At 38.2% G+C, this 16,271-nt stretch overlaps 1 protein-coding gene across 1 annotated transcript in view; it reads left to right on the forward strand.

Annotated features, from left to right (window-relative positions):
- Nucleotides 1-16,271, forward strand: part of PIGN (phosphatidylinositol glycan anchor biosynthesis class N) — a 97,425-nt gene that overhangs the window by 68,507 nt on the left and 12,647 nt on the right. The window contains exons 24-28 of the mRNA XM_004579455.2: nt 961-1,016; nt 1,316-1,391; nt 3,514-3,587; nt 13,457-13,499; nt 15,530-15,582. Coding sequence (XP_004579512.2) covers nt 961-1,016; nt 1,316-1,391; nt 3,514-3,587; nt 13,457-13,499; nt 15,530-15,582 — 302 coding nt within the window. The remainder of the gene's footprint in view (nt 1-960; nt 1,017-1,315; nt 1,392-3,513; nt 3,588-13,456; nt 13,500-15,529; nt 15,583-16,271) is intronic.

Genomic DNA, 16,271 nt, shown 5'->3' on the forward strand with positions numbered 1-16,271 from the left:
TTTACTTCCTGTTGTCACCACACTCTAACCACTCACACCTTCGGGGTTAATTGCTTCTTTCCCACTTCTAAAGTCCTGCTGCCTCCCTTCATTCCCCATTTCCTTCTCTGCCAGTTCAGATTTCCATGTCCCTGGCATGACTACCAAATCCCTAATTGGATTTCTTGCCCCTTGTTATTTGTCTATCTAAATCAAATATCACAATTGCTACTATTTCTTGATTATGCCACTCTCCTAAAATTGTTGCCATGATAAAGATAAAGGCTTTATATTAATATACCGCCAATCTATAACTTATTTCCTCATTTCTCTGTGCTTCAATAAAAACAACCACTAAGCTTGTGTCACATCTATTTACTGTTTCTTAAGATGTCATTTTTTCCAGTGTCACTTTGCCTCAAAATGTCTCCTATACTTGTATATATCATTAAAATCTTAATCACTGTGCTCTATTCTTAGTGTCTAACTCTGTCTCTGACATACACTAGGCAATGTAGGTTGATTGGTTAGGTAGTTGATCGAATGAATGTATGCATGAATGTATTTAAGGCCCAGTTCACTAACTCAAATGGCCCGTTTTCACTGAAAGCTGCCATGATTGCTGCTTCCTCTTCAGTAGTTATCTGCTGTGTGCATGTGTAAAACTAAAGCGACCCACATTTGATCAAGCCTTTTCAATGGGCTAGTCACTGTTTTAAGTCCAACTTACTCATGTTAGAGAAGAGGAAAATAACCTTCCCAAAGAATCAGTGACAGCCAAGTGAGGGTGATCATCCAGAATTACTAGTTCTCAGCACATTGCCCTATCATCTGGTTCTTTGAAAATGTATTCACAAACGGATATGATAAAAAGTTTATTTAAAATAACTCATGATGAATATTTAAATGAGAAAGCAAGTTTCATTATGGTAAAAATGGAATTCTTGTGAATTCTTTTTCCATTTCCTTAACTCTATTTAGGTTTTCTTCTTAGTGACAGCATTTTTTGGAACTGGAAATATAGCCTCTATTAACAGGTAATTTTAAATGAAAATTACATCTCTATAAAGCCAGAAAACTAACATAAATGGGGATCACCATACCTCTTGTATAGTTTATTGCTGATTCCTTTAGTTTGGGGATTGTTATATGCTAGTGGATACAATTTTATCTTATTCATTTTAGTAGTCTCATAATAGTCCTTGATAGAATACATACCTTTGCTTTAGTAGAAGTAGATTTCAGAGAGTTCATGTAAGCATCCTTTTTATCAAAACATCCTTTTAAAGTTGTGGTGTGAATTCTGACTCCTTTTGCTTTGTGTTCTGATTGCTAGCTTTGATCTCGCCTCTGTCTATTGCTTTCTGACCGTGTTTAGTCCGTTTATGATGGGAGCCCTGATGATGTGGAAGGTCAGTTCTTTGTTTTACTACTTTTGTTAAGGTATTGATTGATTAAAATTATGCACTCATTATGACATCGAGATTCTATAACATGGTGTGGCATTAAAATTTTTTTATATCTTTTTTTGTTCTTTCTGTGTGAGTGTGGCATTAAAATTATGGTAAGAGTTTGGTGTTGATACTGCTGTTGAACGGGAGGTTGATTCTTTCCTTCTGTGCCTCGAACTAGGATTAATTTTTTTGCTTTGGTCTTTAAAAAAAAATTTGTTTACTTGTTTGTTTTTATTTTATTTGAAAGTAAGAGGAAAAGGGTTGTCATGCTCCTGCTGGTTGTCTGCCCAGTGCCGGCAGTAGCTGAGGGCAGGCCAGGCCAGGCTGAAGTAAGGAACCTAGAACTCGGTCTGGGCCCATCCAGTGGGTGACAGGACCCCGCCACCCGAGTCTTTACCTTCTGCCTTCTAAGGTGCACGCTAGTAGGAAGTTGAGATTGGAAGTAGAACCAGGACTTGAACCAGACCCCCCAACATTATGTGGATGTCGCAAGCAGCAGCTTCGCCATAGTAGCAAGCACACCTGTTGCTCTACTTTTGGCTTCTTTTATCTCAGTAGAGTAAGGATTTCACGTTTGTCGCTGAAAATCCTACCCAGCACGATGAAAGCCCCAGGGAAGCTGTAATCTAAGCTGGGCTGCTCTTAGCAGTCAGAGTTTCCTGAACCTGTAAACATGTTATCATCCTTTTTCATGATCTGTGTGCCTGGAGTTAATACAGTCCCTCAACAAACAAATACAAATACTTCCAAAAACTCGTTGAAAATGAAATTTGAAGAAAATTTTAAGTTCTTGCATAATCTTTTAATGCACATTTTCCATGACTTGAGCCTTGTGCGTCGCTGAGTGCTGTGCTCAGTGATGTACTAAGCACCAGCTGGGTGCTCACAGCACAGAGACTGTGACATAGCTCCACTTGTTCTGTGTTCCAGACTTGCAGGTGAAATGTGCTTCTTGCCTAGGGTCATTGGGTTTCTCTAAGTCATAGTACCTGGCACATTTTGTATAGACAGCATACATTTGTTTAAGTAAAGCAGTTAATACCTGCCTAAAATCCTGTTAAGATCATGTAAGTAAAAATTGTTCAAGATGTGTGTTTTCTTACTAGGATTGAAATCTTACTGTACTGATACAAATGTATGTTTAAGAAGTGTTACAGAGCTATTCAACATTTTCTCATGTCCAATCCTCTGTAGAATTATTTCAAAACATTTTTTAAATTTCTATTTACACTTTTAAGTGGTGGTTATTCTATTATCTGTTTATTAAAGACTTTTGGACCTTAAATTAAAAACAAGAGTTAAAAAAAAAAAAAGAATACTCAGCTTAGAATGTGAGCACTTTAAACTCCATCACAACTCAGAAATCTTTTGTGATGGCTGTGATTGATGTGACCACAGGTGGCCATGCTCCTGAACTCAGTTTGTTCATGTGTCCTTCACTGGAAAGAGGCCTTAGGGAGTCTTGAACGTTATTTCTTATGTTTCATATATTACCCTCTTTTATATATATTTTTAAAAATGAGTCATTGGAAAGTAAGAGCCAGAATATTAACATTGTTTGCTATTAATATGGATTTTTTAGCCAATATGAATTTCCCTATGTTGTTTTCAAATTATTATAAGTATAATCAGAAGTTGGTTAGTATTTATTTAAAAGCAAACCAATGAAGCAGTAATAAAACAGCCAAGCCATGTAATAATCAGAGGAGTTCACGGGTCTGTGAATCAGTTACAGACTGTGTGACCTTTTGGTAATTATGTCCTTTGCCTCTCACCCTTGAAGTCCTTTGAACATTGTTGTTAGCAAAATGAGTTAAACAGAACCAAAGTTGTGTTCGTCTTCTCTTTGGAATATGTATTAGTTTTGTTATCTGTTACACTGTGTATTACTAATGTCAGCTTTTAAATTTGTTTCATCCCTATTCTTTAAGACATGTTTTTATTTCAGTTTTTATTCTTCCCTAGTTTATAGACAAGTTATTTGAGAAATTGAAAATATTTCTGTTAACTCAAGTATTTGCTTCAAAAAGTGTTTCCAGTGCCCATTGACCATGGCAACATTTGTTGTTCTTTTAAACAGATTCTGATCCCCTTTGTGCTGGTGATGTGTGCTTTTGAAGCCGTGCAGTTAACTACCCAGCTGTCATCAAAAAGGTAAGGTCAGTCAGTTTAAAACTGACACATCTGCAGCCTCACCTAGCCCAGCACACATAAAAACAAAACAAAAACGAGCGTCGAGGGCCCGGTGCAGTAGCCTAGCGGTCCAAGTTCTCGCCTTACATGCACCAGAGTCCCACATGGGCTCTGCTGGGTTGGTGCCCAGCTGGCCCACTTCCCATCCAGCTCCCTGCTGGTGGCCTGGGAAAGCAGCAAAGGATGGCCCAAAGACTTGGTACCCTCTACCCGTGTGGGAAACCCAGAAGAAGCTCCTGGCTCCTGGCCTCGGATCCACTCAGCTCCAACCACTTGGGGAGTGAACCAGTGGATGTAAAATCTATCTGTCTCTCTAAATCTGACTTTCCAATAAAAACAAATAAATCTTAAAAAAAAACACAAAAACCTGAAGCATCCAGTTTTGTAAGTTTGAGGTCCTACATTTGAAGATATTTCAACTGATCCCTATTATGACATTATAATGTAGATTATTTATTATAAAAATGAGAATTATTTGCTATTTCATGCTAGTATTCAGAGTACAGTTGTCATTAAAGGAAATTAGTTGACTGGGGCTCCTAGAAGACCAAGAATGCCTGCACAGTGATAAAATGTTATTAGGCTATTGCTCAAGCTCTGAGCAGCCTCCCTGGAAACCAGTAAAACACAGTGTTACACTAGGATGGCTAATTACCTCGCTCAGGTTTTACTAGGCTTATAAAATACAAGGGGTAGCATTCTAGCTTTTAGCTCAGTTCTTACATGTGTGTTAGGTTTGTTAACACTTTTATTGCACATGGCTTGAAATTAACTTTTCTAAGAATGGCAGTAATTTAATTTCTCGGTGTTGATTTCTACACATTTGACAAATGGAATGGTAAGTATATTGGATTTTTAGAGAATTTTTGAAATAGTAATTCTTAAGCACTGAGGACTAAAAGAGGAGCTGTCAAGTCAACCATTAGATTTTTTTGAAACCAATACCAGTTCTTCATCAGCACAGGGACTCTGAAGAACACTTGATATAAATTTGAAACTTCTGAACAGGTTTTGTTACTCTTTAATCAAGCTGACATATTCAATACTTGAGCAAAATAAGTACTATTAGCATAAATTTGCATGTTCTTGATGAGTTTGAGCTAGGTTTAGCATATTATTGTGCATATGTCATAATTTTTCAAAAAGTTTTTCTTCTGCTGGAAAACAGTAGAAATCATGTTTCTGGTTTTACTTAATATATTTTTGCAGGCCATTTACCTGTCTTTCAAATAAATGTTTTAAAAAGAAGGAAAAGAAACTGGCAAGTGGCATATACTTTCCTGCATCTTTGTTAGTAGATAAACATTTTAGGAAGGATTTTAATTGCAAGTAATCTGAGCAGCCAGTGTTGTGTCAGTTTAAGCCAACTGCTCAGATGCTGGCATCCCGTATGAGCACTGGTCTGTGGGCTGCTGCACTTCCCAGTCAGCTCCCTGCTGATGCACTGGGAAGGCTGCAAAAGATTGGCCAAATATTTTGGCGCCTGCATCCGTGTGGGAGACCTGGATGAAGTTTCAGGGTTCTGGCTTCAGCCTGGCACAGCTCCAGACATTGCAGCTTTTTAGGGTGAGCCAGTAGATGGGGGATCTGTCTCTGTTGCTCTCTGTAGCTCTGCCATTCAAATAGATAAAATAAACCCTTAAAGAGTAATAAGAACTGGACACCTAATAGCAGCTGAGAGGAAGGGATTTATGGGTCTCGTGTCGCCTCCAGGTTTGCAGCCCGGAGCTGCTGTGATGCCATTGGTGACATTGCTGTGACGCCTTTCCGCATCCCCCTTCCGGGAGTGTTACTTTTATCATCCTACTGCTGTATAGCTCATCTGCCATCCAGACAGGAAGGAGGCTGAATATTCATAGAGAGGCTGGTCCTCAGCCAAAACTCACTTTATGTCACAGAGCCAGTGTCTTTCCCAGATGTGTCATCTAGCAGATTTCTGACTACATCTCAAAGGCCAGAACTCTGCCTTGCATGCATTCATTCTAAACTAGAAGTTGGCTTGGGAGTGGGAAGTTGGGGATTTGGCATGGAGTTTGAAACAACCTGCTGAAAGTCTCTCACTTGGAATCAGTCCATCGTAACTGTGAAATGACACAGAGCCTGGGGACCTTTATCACCTTCAGGATGCAATGGAGCATAAAAGAGCATTCAAAGGCAGCTGAGAAAAGGAAATTTTAAGACTTCATTCAGTGATTTACAATCAGCACTGGGACAGGTGTTTAGCACAGTAATGTATGTGGCTCCTCATGACGTCACCATCGCATGGCCGAGTGTCACTCTGCTTCTCAATCTAGCATTTCTGCTAAGGGACAACCCAGGAGACAGGATCCTTCCCGCCATGTGGGAGACTCAGGTGGAATTTTGGATTCATGGGTTTAGCCTGGCCCAGCTATTTTGTGCACTTGGAGAATAAATCAGTGAGTGGAGATCTCTTTTCTCGCTTTCTACCTTTCAAATGAAAATAAAATAAATTTTAAACAGTGGAATATTCAATAGACAAATAATGATGTCTGAAAACCACACCTCTTTAGTTGTGTAACAGGAAATCCCAAAGTGTTCATGAAAAATGGAATTAAAAGTAAAATATGTAAACTGTATTTCTCAACCAACATAAGCTTCATTGTGTTTAAGACTTTTGTAAGTGGGGCCCGGCGGCATGGCCTAGCGGCTAAAGTCCTCACCTTGAAAGCCCCGGGATCCCATATGGGCGCCGGTTCTAATCCCGGGTGCTCCACTTCCTATCCAGCTCCCTGCTTGTGGCCTGGGAAAGCAGTCGAGGACGGCCCAATGCATTGGGACACTGCACCCGCGTGGGAGACCCGGAAGAGGTTCCAGGTTCCCGGCTTTGGATCGGCGCGCATCGGCCCGTTGGGGCTCACTTGGGGAGTGAATCATCGGACGGAAGATCTTCCTCTCTGTCTCTCCTCCCCTCTGTATATCTGGCTGTAATAAAATGAATAAATCTTAAAAAAAAAAAAGACTTTAGTAAGTGATAATGGCAGACATTTAGGTTATCTTTAAAAAGCTAAGAGTTCTGGGAATTTAAGCATGTCATTACAGTCTCTTCTACACTATTAACTAAAGAAAGTGGGTGCTCTTTCTGCTTACGATTAGTCAGGAGTGTAAGATGAGTGCCTGGCATTTTCCCATCAAGCTCAAAAAAGAAGGTGTGTTTGATGTAAGTGCTGCGCAGAAGCTTGGTTAAGGTGAAGGACTTGCTGGTGAAGCTTTCCCAGGTGCCTTCTTGTTTTTCAGGCTTTGGTTAGCCTTCTCCAAATGCTTTCCTAATAAGCAGGTGTTATCATTCTTTTATCCTCCAGTAAGTCAATAAGCACCATGCCTTGAGCATCCAAAAAAACTGTTGCTATGATCTTTGCTCTCAGTTTGTCCACTTTACTTTTAACCAGGCACTCTGGGTAACCATTGCTTTCAGCATGTTTTGCCTTCTGGACCTTAATGAGAAATCCAAGGTTAAGATCCTGTTCACAGTCCTTCCAAGGAGTGCTTCGGGATCTCGATCCCACTTGTGAAACTTTTCATTGAAAGCTATGCTGTCTTTTTAAAAATTTATTTATTCATTTATTCATTTTTATTAGCAAGACATATCAGATTTACAGAGAGGAGAGTCAGAAAGAAAGATCTGCCATCTGCTAGTTCACTGCACAAATGGCTGCAACAGCCGGAGCTGAGTCAATTTGAAGCCAGGAGCCAGGAGCTTCCTCCAGGTCTCCCATGCAGGTGCAGGATCTCAAAGCTTTGGGCCGTCCTTCACTGCTTTCCTAGACCATAACAGGAGCTGGATGGGAAGTGGAGCAGTGGGGATAAGAACCACTGCCCTTATGAGATCCCAGCGTTTCTCTGCTGTCTTCTGCAGCTGAAAGGGTACAAGAGTTTTAGCACCCATGGATCAGAAATTTTGCTCTACTTTAGTTTTCAGAAATTTGTAAACTGAACCAATTGACACCTGTAGTATTGGCTTCTACTGTTACTAGCTAGTCCTCTTTAATGAAGGCATAAGCAGAATATTTTTCCCTTGCAAACAGGTGGATGATCCGCCTCTGTATGCTTCATTTTCAACATTGTCTCCTCTCTTCATAGTAAAGCTATCCATTTGTTTTTTTTTTTAAAAGATTTATTTTTATGGGGTTCCTTAGAACATTGTCCCAGTCAATGGGTTCCCCTTTGCATTACCACAAATTTGGTTTTGCTTCAATTTTGGCAGAATTCAGAGCACTATGCTCTAAATGGGGTGTTTCCAGATTGACGTGTTCTCTACTTTGGTGTTTCAAACTAGATCCTGTTCACGCGTATCACTGGTTAGTATGAGTTTATTTTTGTTCAAAATTGTTTTAAATGCATCTAAGCTTTTTTTATAATATGAATTTTCCATGAACTCTTTGAAGACCCTCCCTCATATTTGCTTAAATATTCAACTCTTCACCAGCCATGACTACCCAGCAGTGATTGTAAAATATTTGAGACCGTTGTGAATAATGTGATCTAGTACCAAAAAACTACCTTTCTTGTGCCCTATATTAAATTAAGTAAATATATTTTGACTATCATGTTGATTTTTTTAAGGTGGATGTTCTGATCTCCAGAACATTATGTTCTTATTTTTAGGAGTCCAAATTTGATCCAAAATTATGACAATACCAAATAATTTTTGTTGGGAGAGTATTATTCATTGGAAAGTCTATTAGGCCTGCTTAATTTTTTTTAATTTTTTATATGAAGTTAAACTAAACTGCTTATGTATTCTTAGCTTTAATTTGTTAAAATTGCTTTTATTGAGGTCAGTTTTTATTTAATGCTTGCAAATAAATTTAGGCTCACTTTTCTATTTTTATTTTAAGATTTATTTTATTTGAAAAGCAGATTTGTATACAAAAATTATGTATAATTATATAATATAATATAATATATTAATAATAAAATGAATAATATGTAATATATGTATATATAATTATATATGTGCTTGTATATTTTGTATAATATGTATTATATTTGAGTATATGTTATATAAAGTATATACTATATTATATATAACTTTATATATATATATATATATATATATATATGGAGAGAGAGAGAGACAGAGAGAGAAAGAATTCACTGGTTTACTCCCCAAGTGGCCACAATGGGTGGGGTTGGGCCAAGCTGAAGCGAAGAGTCAGGGGCTTGTTCCCAGGTGAGTACAGAACCCAAACACTTGGACCATCCTCCTCTACTTTTCTAGGTACATTAGCAGGGAAAGGGGTTGGGAAGTGAAACAAGCAGGACTTGAACCAGTACCCATGTTGGACCCTGACACTGTAGGCAGTGTCTCAACTTGCTGTGCTACATTATCAGTCCTGATTTATCTATTTTCTGTCTATCTTAAAATCTGTGAGTTTTTAGTTCCTGCCAGAGTAGATTTTTTTTTTCTTTTGTGATTATCTCTACCAGATTTAACTCACTTAGGTTATATATTACAAATTTTGTTTTTGTAAAGAAATTTGCTGTTTTCATTATGTTGTCAATTGCAGATTTTAATGTGGGTGGTTTCAGCTTTCTCTATTGCTATTCTGTGTTGTTTTTACTAAGTCTAATTGTTTCTAGCCTAATTTTTCAGTTCCATGAAACCAAAGGAAGCCTTTTATCTGAGGTAAATTTTGTGATGTGTAGTATTAGTCATTTTCAATTTTATTTTATATTGACTATTTCACCATTCGTTCAGCACTTGCATTTTGAGTTTCTATCACGTGCTGTGACACTGTTATAGCCAGGAATGACACATTGGTGAATAGAACTTAATGTCTACTGGGTGAAACCAATAACAAATAAAATGTTTGTGATAACAATAAAATTTCAGAGACTGTTAAATAACAGGAAGGAAGAATTAGGTGATGTCTCTGAGGAGGAGACATTTAAGTAGAGAACTGAATAAACAAAAGAAATCATAGATGACATGAGGAATAAGTGTTACTTAAGAGTGTACGTACAGAGGGTGTGAGGTGAAAACCCGCTTGGTGTGTTTGCAGAGGGGGAATGCCAGCCTTAGTAGAGGTGCTAGCCTAGGAACTGTAGGGAAAAAATTGGAGCAGATCATATAGAGACCATTAGGCAATAGTTGAGACTGGAGACTGTGTCCAGTTGTTGCCAGAATCCACAGTGCAAAGCTCTTCATCTACTGCAGGGATGAGAATGAAAACAGGGAGATCAGTTAGGAATCTGTTGCTGATGCGCTGTTAGCTTGGTGGGGAGGGTAACTGATGTGAATTTTCATTTGGAAAATACTTTACATATTTCTTTAGTCAAAGTATATTAATTAGATTCTTAGGATCTAGTACATTCAAGGCATTCTAAATTTTGAATAGTGCTTTATATTTAAGCCTTTTCATGAAAATTTGAGACCTTGTGTGATGGCTAGTAGCACAGGCTCTGGGGCCAGACTTGCAGTATGACCCTGGATACCTTATTTCTTTTTTACTTCTGTTTCCATTGAATAGTTCAAATATATGTAGGGCTGCTCTGGACAAGCTTGTACCTTGTTGCTGATTAAGAGTTAGTTTAGTGATATTAGTCTAGGACCAAGTTTTCTTACCCGATTAACCTCTTACCCAGCTAAGCTCTTGCCCAGAACCCTTCCAACCCTCAAATTTCTGGCTAAATTATGTAGCTCATTATGTGATAAAACTTTCTTACTTTTCCATTTCACACCCAGTTTTGGGTTGAATTGTGCCTCTCAAAATTCTTAAGTTGAATGGCCAGTGATGTGGTGTAGCTGGTTAAACCACCACCTATGAAGTGCCACATCCTAGTTGCTCTGCTCCCAATCCAGCTCCCTGCTAACGTGCCTCGGACAGCAGTGGAAGATGTCTGAAATGCTTGGACACCAGCCACCGCATGGACACCCCAGAGGAGTTCCAGGCTCCTGCTTTGGCCTGGACCAGCCCTGGTGTTGTGACCATTTGTGAAATGAACCAGCAGTTAGAAGATCTTTCTCTGTCTCTCCCTTTCAGTATCAATAAATAAATCTTTTAAAAACTTGTTATGCTGAAATATATCCCTCAGCACCTCAGCCTAGGACTGTATTTGGAATCAAGACCTTAAAGAATTTATTAGATAAAATGAGGTTAAATGGGCAGACTCTCATCCAACTTGACTTCTCTGTAAAAAAGAGGAAATGAAGGGTGAAAGATAACCATTTACAAGCCGAGGGAAGGGACCTCAGAATAAAACCAGTCCAACTGACAGATTGATTTAGACTTACTGTCTTTAGAACTGTGTGGAAATTTCTACTGCTTAAGCCACACAATTTGTGATTAACGGTTTTGGCAACCACAGGTAACACAGCCTATGAATGCCATTAAAGCAGTTTGTGTTTTTAATTTCATCTGATGGTTTAGAGGAATGAGAATGAGAACAGTGTTTTCCTTATATGCAGTAAGGTAGACACTATACTAGATTTTTTACACATTTGCATAATTTAATTTTTCCATTGTTACTATGCAGTGCAGGAAGTATTATGTTCAGTCTATAAATAAGAGAACAGTGGCCAAGAAGACAAGAAGTAACTTAGTAAGATGTGTCTCACTCCAAGAATGTTCTAGAACATCATGTGTTTCATGCAACAAAATAATCTGCTTTAGAAAAACAAAAAACAGTTTAAATATACAAAATTTTAGAAAAAGATATTTAAATGTTTGTTTCAAACTTATTGTATTGCTTTTTTCTTGTGGTTTTGAAAGAACTGAGTCCAAACTGTAGAATTTTTTTTTTAAGTTATTTTCATTTTCTTTGGAAAGCACAAGAGACAGGGATCTTCCATCCACCTGTTCACTCCACAAAGGCCCGCAACAGCCAGGGCAGGGCCATGCCAAAGCCAGGAATCCAGACCTCCCTCTGGGTGTCTCAGCTTGGGTGGCAGGGACCCAAACACTGAGCCGCCATCTGCTGCTTCGTCAGGAGCACATTAGCAGGAAGCTGGATCAAGACGGGAGGAAGCCTAACTCAAAGTAAGCACTGCATTGGGGATGTGCTCATCTCACCCACTGTGCAAAACACCTGCCTGTTCCTGGAGCACCAAAAGTATTGCAGGATAATGTCTTCATCAGGATTGCTTTCTGGGGAATTTACATTTTGGTAAGAGGTTGTACTAGATGACTACTGCATTGTCTACAGGTTCTTCATCAGAATAATGTACTTTATTGTGTGTTACAGCAGATTACTCTGGTAATATATCAGAAGGATATGATAAGTCTGACTTATAGTACATAACTTCAGGGATAAAATACTGAGCTGTATTTCTGTATTTTAAACTTATATTTAGGAAAACATTGTTTCCTAAAACAAATCACAAGCTTCAATAAAGCCTCTGACTCTTTTTTCTTTTTCCTTTTTTTTTTTTTACATTTTTTAAAAATTATTTTATGATACAGTTCCATAGGCAGGCCATTTTTTAAATTAACTAAAAGTGTATCTGTTTACACTGTAAGGGGAAAAATAGAATCTTAGAGTTTGGGATATGGAAAGAGACTTGATAACAAAACTTATTCATAAAAAGCAAACTTGGTAAACTGGACTACTTCAAAATTAAGTGCTTTTACACTCCAAATGACCTTACTTAGGAAATGAAAAGATAGGAATAATCCTTGGAGGAAATATTTACAAATCAGGTACTTTGCAAGTGACACTGCCTAGCATATATGAAGAAATTCCATAGTAAAAACAGTTCAGTTAGGACTTGAGCAAAGAGCCTGCAAAGTGTGTAGACATGACAAATAAGTCCATGATAATATGTTCAGCATCATTAGCCATCCAGGAGATACCCATTATGACCTCAGTAAGGCATTACACACTTAGCAGAAGCATTTAAATAAAAAGCACTGATATCACCAAAAAATGCTAATGAGGATGTAAAGAAATTGATCTCAGTTGTTACTGATGGGAGTATAGCATGGCACAGACAGTCTGAAAAGAGTTTTACTGCTTGCTATATTCTTGTGTATTTTTCCGAAAGAAATGAGAACTTAGATTTGTAAAGAAAACTAGACAGAATGCTTTTTAGCAGCTTTCTCCATGGTAACTGTAACCCAGAAGCAGATGTGATATCCCTCACTGCTTGAATGGTTAAGCAAAGCCTTGTATTTCCATCTGCCAGAGGACTGTCCAGTAATGAGAAGAATCAGCTGTTGATACAACACTTGGCTTGACTCTTGAGGGGTTTCTATTGAATTAACCACCACAAGTACAACAAAATTCAAAAGGTTGCACCAGGTGACAGTATTATACAAATGATTCCATTTGAAATGACAACATTTTACAAATGAAGGACCGAGTAGCGGTTGTGAAGGATTAGGAAGGAGAGGGGGAGGAGAAAGACCAATGTGACCATGAAAAGGGCTTCATGAGGAATCCCTGCGATGACGAGAACATTCTGCATCTCGATATCAGCCAGTGTCCTGGTTGTGATACTGTGCTGTCATCTAGCAAGGTAGTGAGTGCCAAGAAGGGAAGCCAGGTGCAGGTTATACAGGATCCCTCTGTGTGATTTCTTGCAGTTACACATGAGTCTGCATTTCCTTAGAAAGTTCAAGAAGTATAGTTCGTAGCCCTTTCATTATACTAGATAAAACTTGGTGTGTTTGCTAGCATTTCTGAAATCTATCACTCTAAGATAATCGCCCAGGATGATATGAAAAGAACTCTTGTTGAGAATATTTTCAGAAGTAAACATACTCACAAAATATTAAGTTATTTTGTTATTTTCATTTTGATTTTAATGTACTTGAAAAGCATACCTGTTGTACTGCATGTAATTTTTTTCTCTTTCTTTTTCCCCCTAGCCTTTTTCTCATTGTTCTCATCATATCAGACATTATGGCTTTGGTAAGGCATTATTGGATGTTCAGCATAAATAAGATCAGAAAACAAAGTACTAGATTATTTTAACCAAGAAAGATGTGATTGTATTTCTCTGTATAAAATCTTTAGATGCTGAATTCTAAGTGCTGGCATAGTTTATACATATAAGTTATATTTTGTACTAAGCTTTTCTAAAGGGATCAGAAGTCTTATTCCCTGATTCGCTCAGTATGTCATTTTGTACCTGGTTTTCCATGCTCTTTTATATCTGAGATATGCTTTCCATAGAAAATTAACAGAAAAAGTTAATTTATATTTAGATGCTGTATCATTTTCCTACTTAAAATGTCTACTTTTATTAACCCTTCTCTCAGAAAAGTTTAGAAGGGCAGGGCAGAGGGAGTAAGGAACAAGGCAGCACAGCTTTTCAACCCGTAAGTTATTGTCAAAATGATAGCTACAGTTGTGAATGACGTAATAGGCCTCGTGTATCATTCACAAGAAGAGTTTTATGTCTGCAAATTCCCTCTGGTTTGATCATTCACTAGAAGGATTCCCAGAATAGAACTCACAGATTGCTGCTACAGTTATGACTTGTTGCGGTGAAGTGGTGCAGATTAGCAGTAGCCCAGGGCAGAGGAGTGTGGGGCAGAGTCCAGGAGGGAACCAAGTGCAGGTCTGGTGTTACCCGCTCCCAGGGCGTCAGGGCATGCTGGTCCTCTTCCAGCATGGGTGTGTGACAGTACAAAGTACTGATGGCTGGATTTACCTGAGCTCTGCTGTGTTGATTGGTACTTGATCTCATACAGACCACTGACCTTGAGTCTTCACTCTTACAGATCATATTGTTAGGTTGTTCTAATGCCCAGCACTTCAGGCAAAGCAGTTTTCTCAGGTCTGACTGTCTAAAGGCCTGGCAATTACTAGAAGGTAACTACTCTTACCTTCCAGTAGCTAAAGCCAGATATCTTTCTGGGTAAGGTTAATTCTTCACGGATTTGGTGTAATAGTCCATGACCAAAGTGATTAGAGACACTGGTTGGTAACTTCTGAAATCAGATTCCTAGTCTCTTGATTTGGAGAGGGTATTTGTGTGCTGTGTTAAACTGGGCATCATATATATTTCAGAATTGATTGCAGATCATGTTGGAACAAATCATCTTTTAGTTTGGCTTGCTAAGTGAAAACTAAGCAAGATTGGGAGTTAACAGGAAAGAATTGAAATTCTCTGATAATTTTATCCTAGAAATCATGTTGTTTAATTTAATTTGCAAAGCCATTTGTCATGTAACTTCTGCTCACTTGACCAATGTCGTATGTCACTTCTCCCTGCCTGTTTTCTCTACACTCCATTCAGTTTGAACTTATGAAGCTCGGTCTTGACCTTGGATGTTTATTGGCTATTGTCTCTGCCAGAAAAACACTTCTAGCACCCCAACCTCCTCTTTCACCAGCTCCTATTTGCCATGTAGATTTCATCTTCCAGTGGGAGGCCTGTTATTTTCTTAATCAAGCTATATACTCCTTTCTCTGGGCTCCAATTGCTTATATTTTCCAATGACAACATTTCTCTGTCTTTCCTTTTGTGCATCTCTCTCTCTCTCTCTCTCTCTGTCTCTCTCTCTGTCTTTCTCTCTCTCACACATACACACACACAGACCTGATATCTTTAGATACACTCATTTGCTTAGATTATACAACTTGTTCTGGGTAGTTTATCTCTAGAACCTAATACAGTGATTGTTATACAGTAGGCAAGCAGTAAATACTTGTTGATAAATAATTTGCATGGCTTCTTTTTTACTGACATCTTTTTCTCTATTCACAAATGTCACTTTTGTGTTCATTTGACTGGTCATTCTGTTGCTGGCTTTTAGACTTCTCATTGTAATTCAAGCATAAGTTTGAATTAAACGTAAAGGGCATATTGTTGATTCCAGTCACATCAAGGTTCTAAAGAGTCAGAAATTTGAAATGTACAATCCTAAAACAATTTTGTTTTTAGACATGGCCTTTTGTTTTTTAATAGAACTGTATTTCATTGTGTTTTACAGCATTTTTTCTTCTTGGTCAAGGATTATGGCAGCTGGCTTGATATTGGAACAAGGTGTGTATATATTCATGGAGAAGTTCTTAAGACATCAGTGAACAAAAGGTGTAAGTTGATGCTTAGTATAAAACTTACAAATATATGACATAGAGGTCAGCGTGGACAAATATGACATAGAGGTCAGCGTGGTATGTAGCAATTATTTGAAACATCTAAAGCAAGACGTCTCTCCAGCCTGGGGCATTTGCACATCAGAAAGTATGTTGTTGGGGTGCCATGGGGAGAGAGCAGATCCTGAGACTGGAGAGAACTAAAGGCATGCACGGATGTAGGAGAAGCTGTTGGAAGCTGCTGTGTTCTCTTAATTTCTCAATCTCTGTTTAGAAAAATGAAAATCAGTTGTAGTGTGAATTTTTTTGTGAATAGGTTCAGAGAGTCATTGAATTATTAGAATATATTTTAAAAGCTTTTATTTGTAAAAAGGGAACAGATTTCGTGTATTTTATGAGAGCATAATGATACTTCTTCCCACTTTGCCTCCTTTTTTTCTTATTTTTCCTTTAATTTTCACAATGTCATGCCTCAAATTCTCTTCAAAGTCACAAGCTTAACCTGCCAGTAAGAATTCAACAAGTAGTAAGTAGGAAAGCCTCAGTTCTTCAAAAGCATAGATAGTAATCAAATCTCATAGCATTGCTCATATACATTACATTTTTTGTATTCTGTTAGTTTCCACAAATCCAAGA

This window comes from Ochotona princeps, chromosome 18 (assembly GCF_030435755.1).
Source record: "Ochotona princeps isolate mOchPri1 chromosome 18, mOchPri1.hap1, whole genome shotgun sequence".
Lineage (NCBI taxonomy): Eukaryota > Metazoa > Chordata > Mammalia > Lagomorpha > Ochotonidae > Ochotona > Ochotona princeps.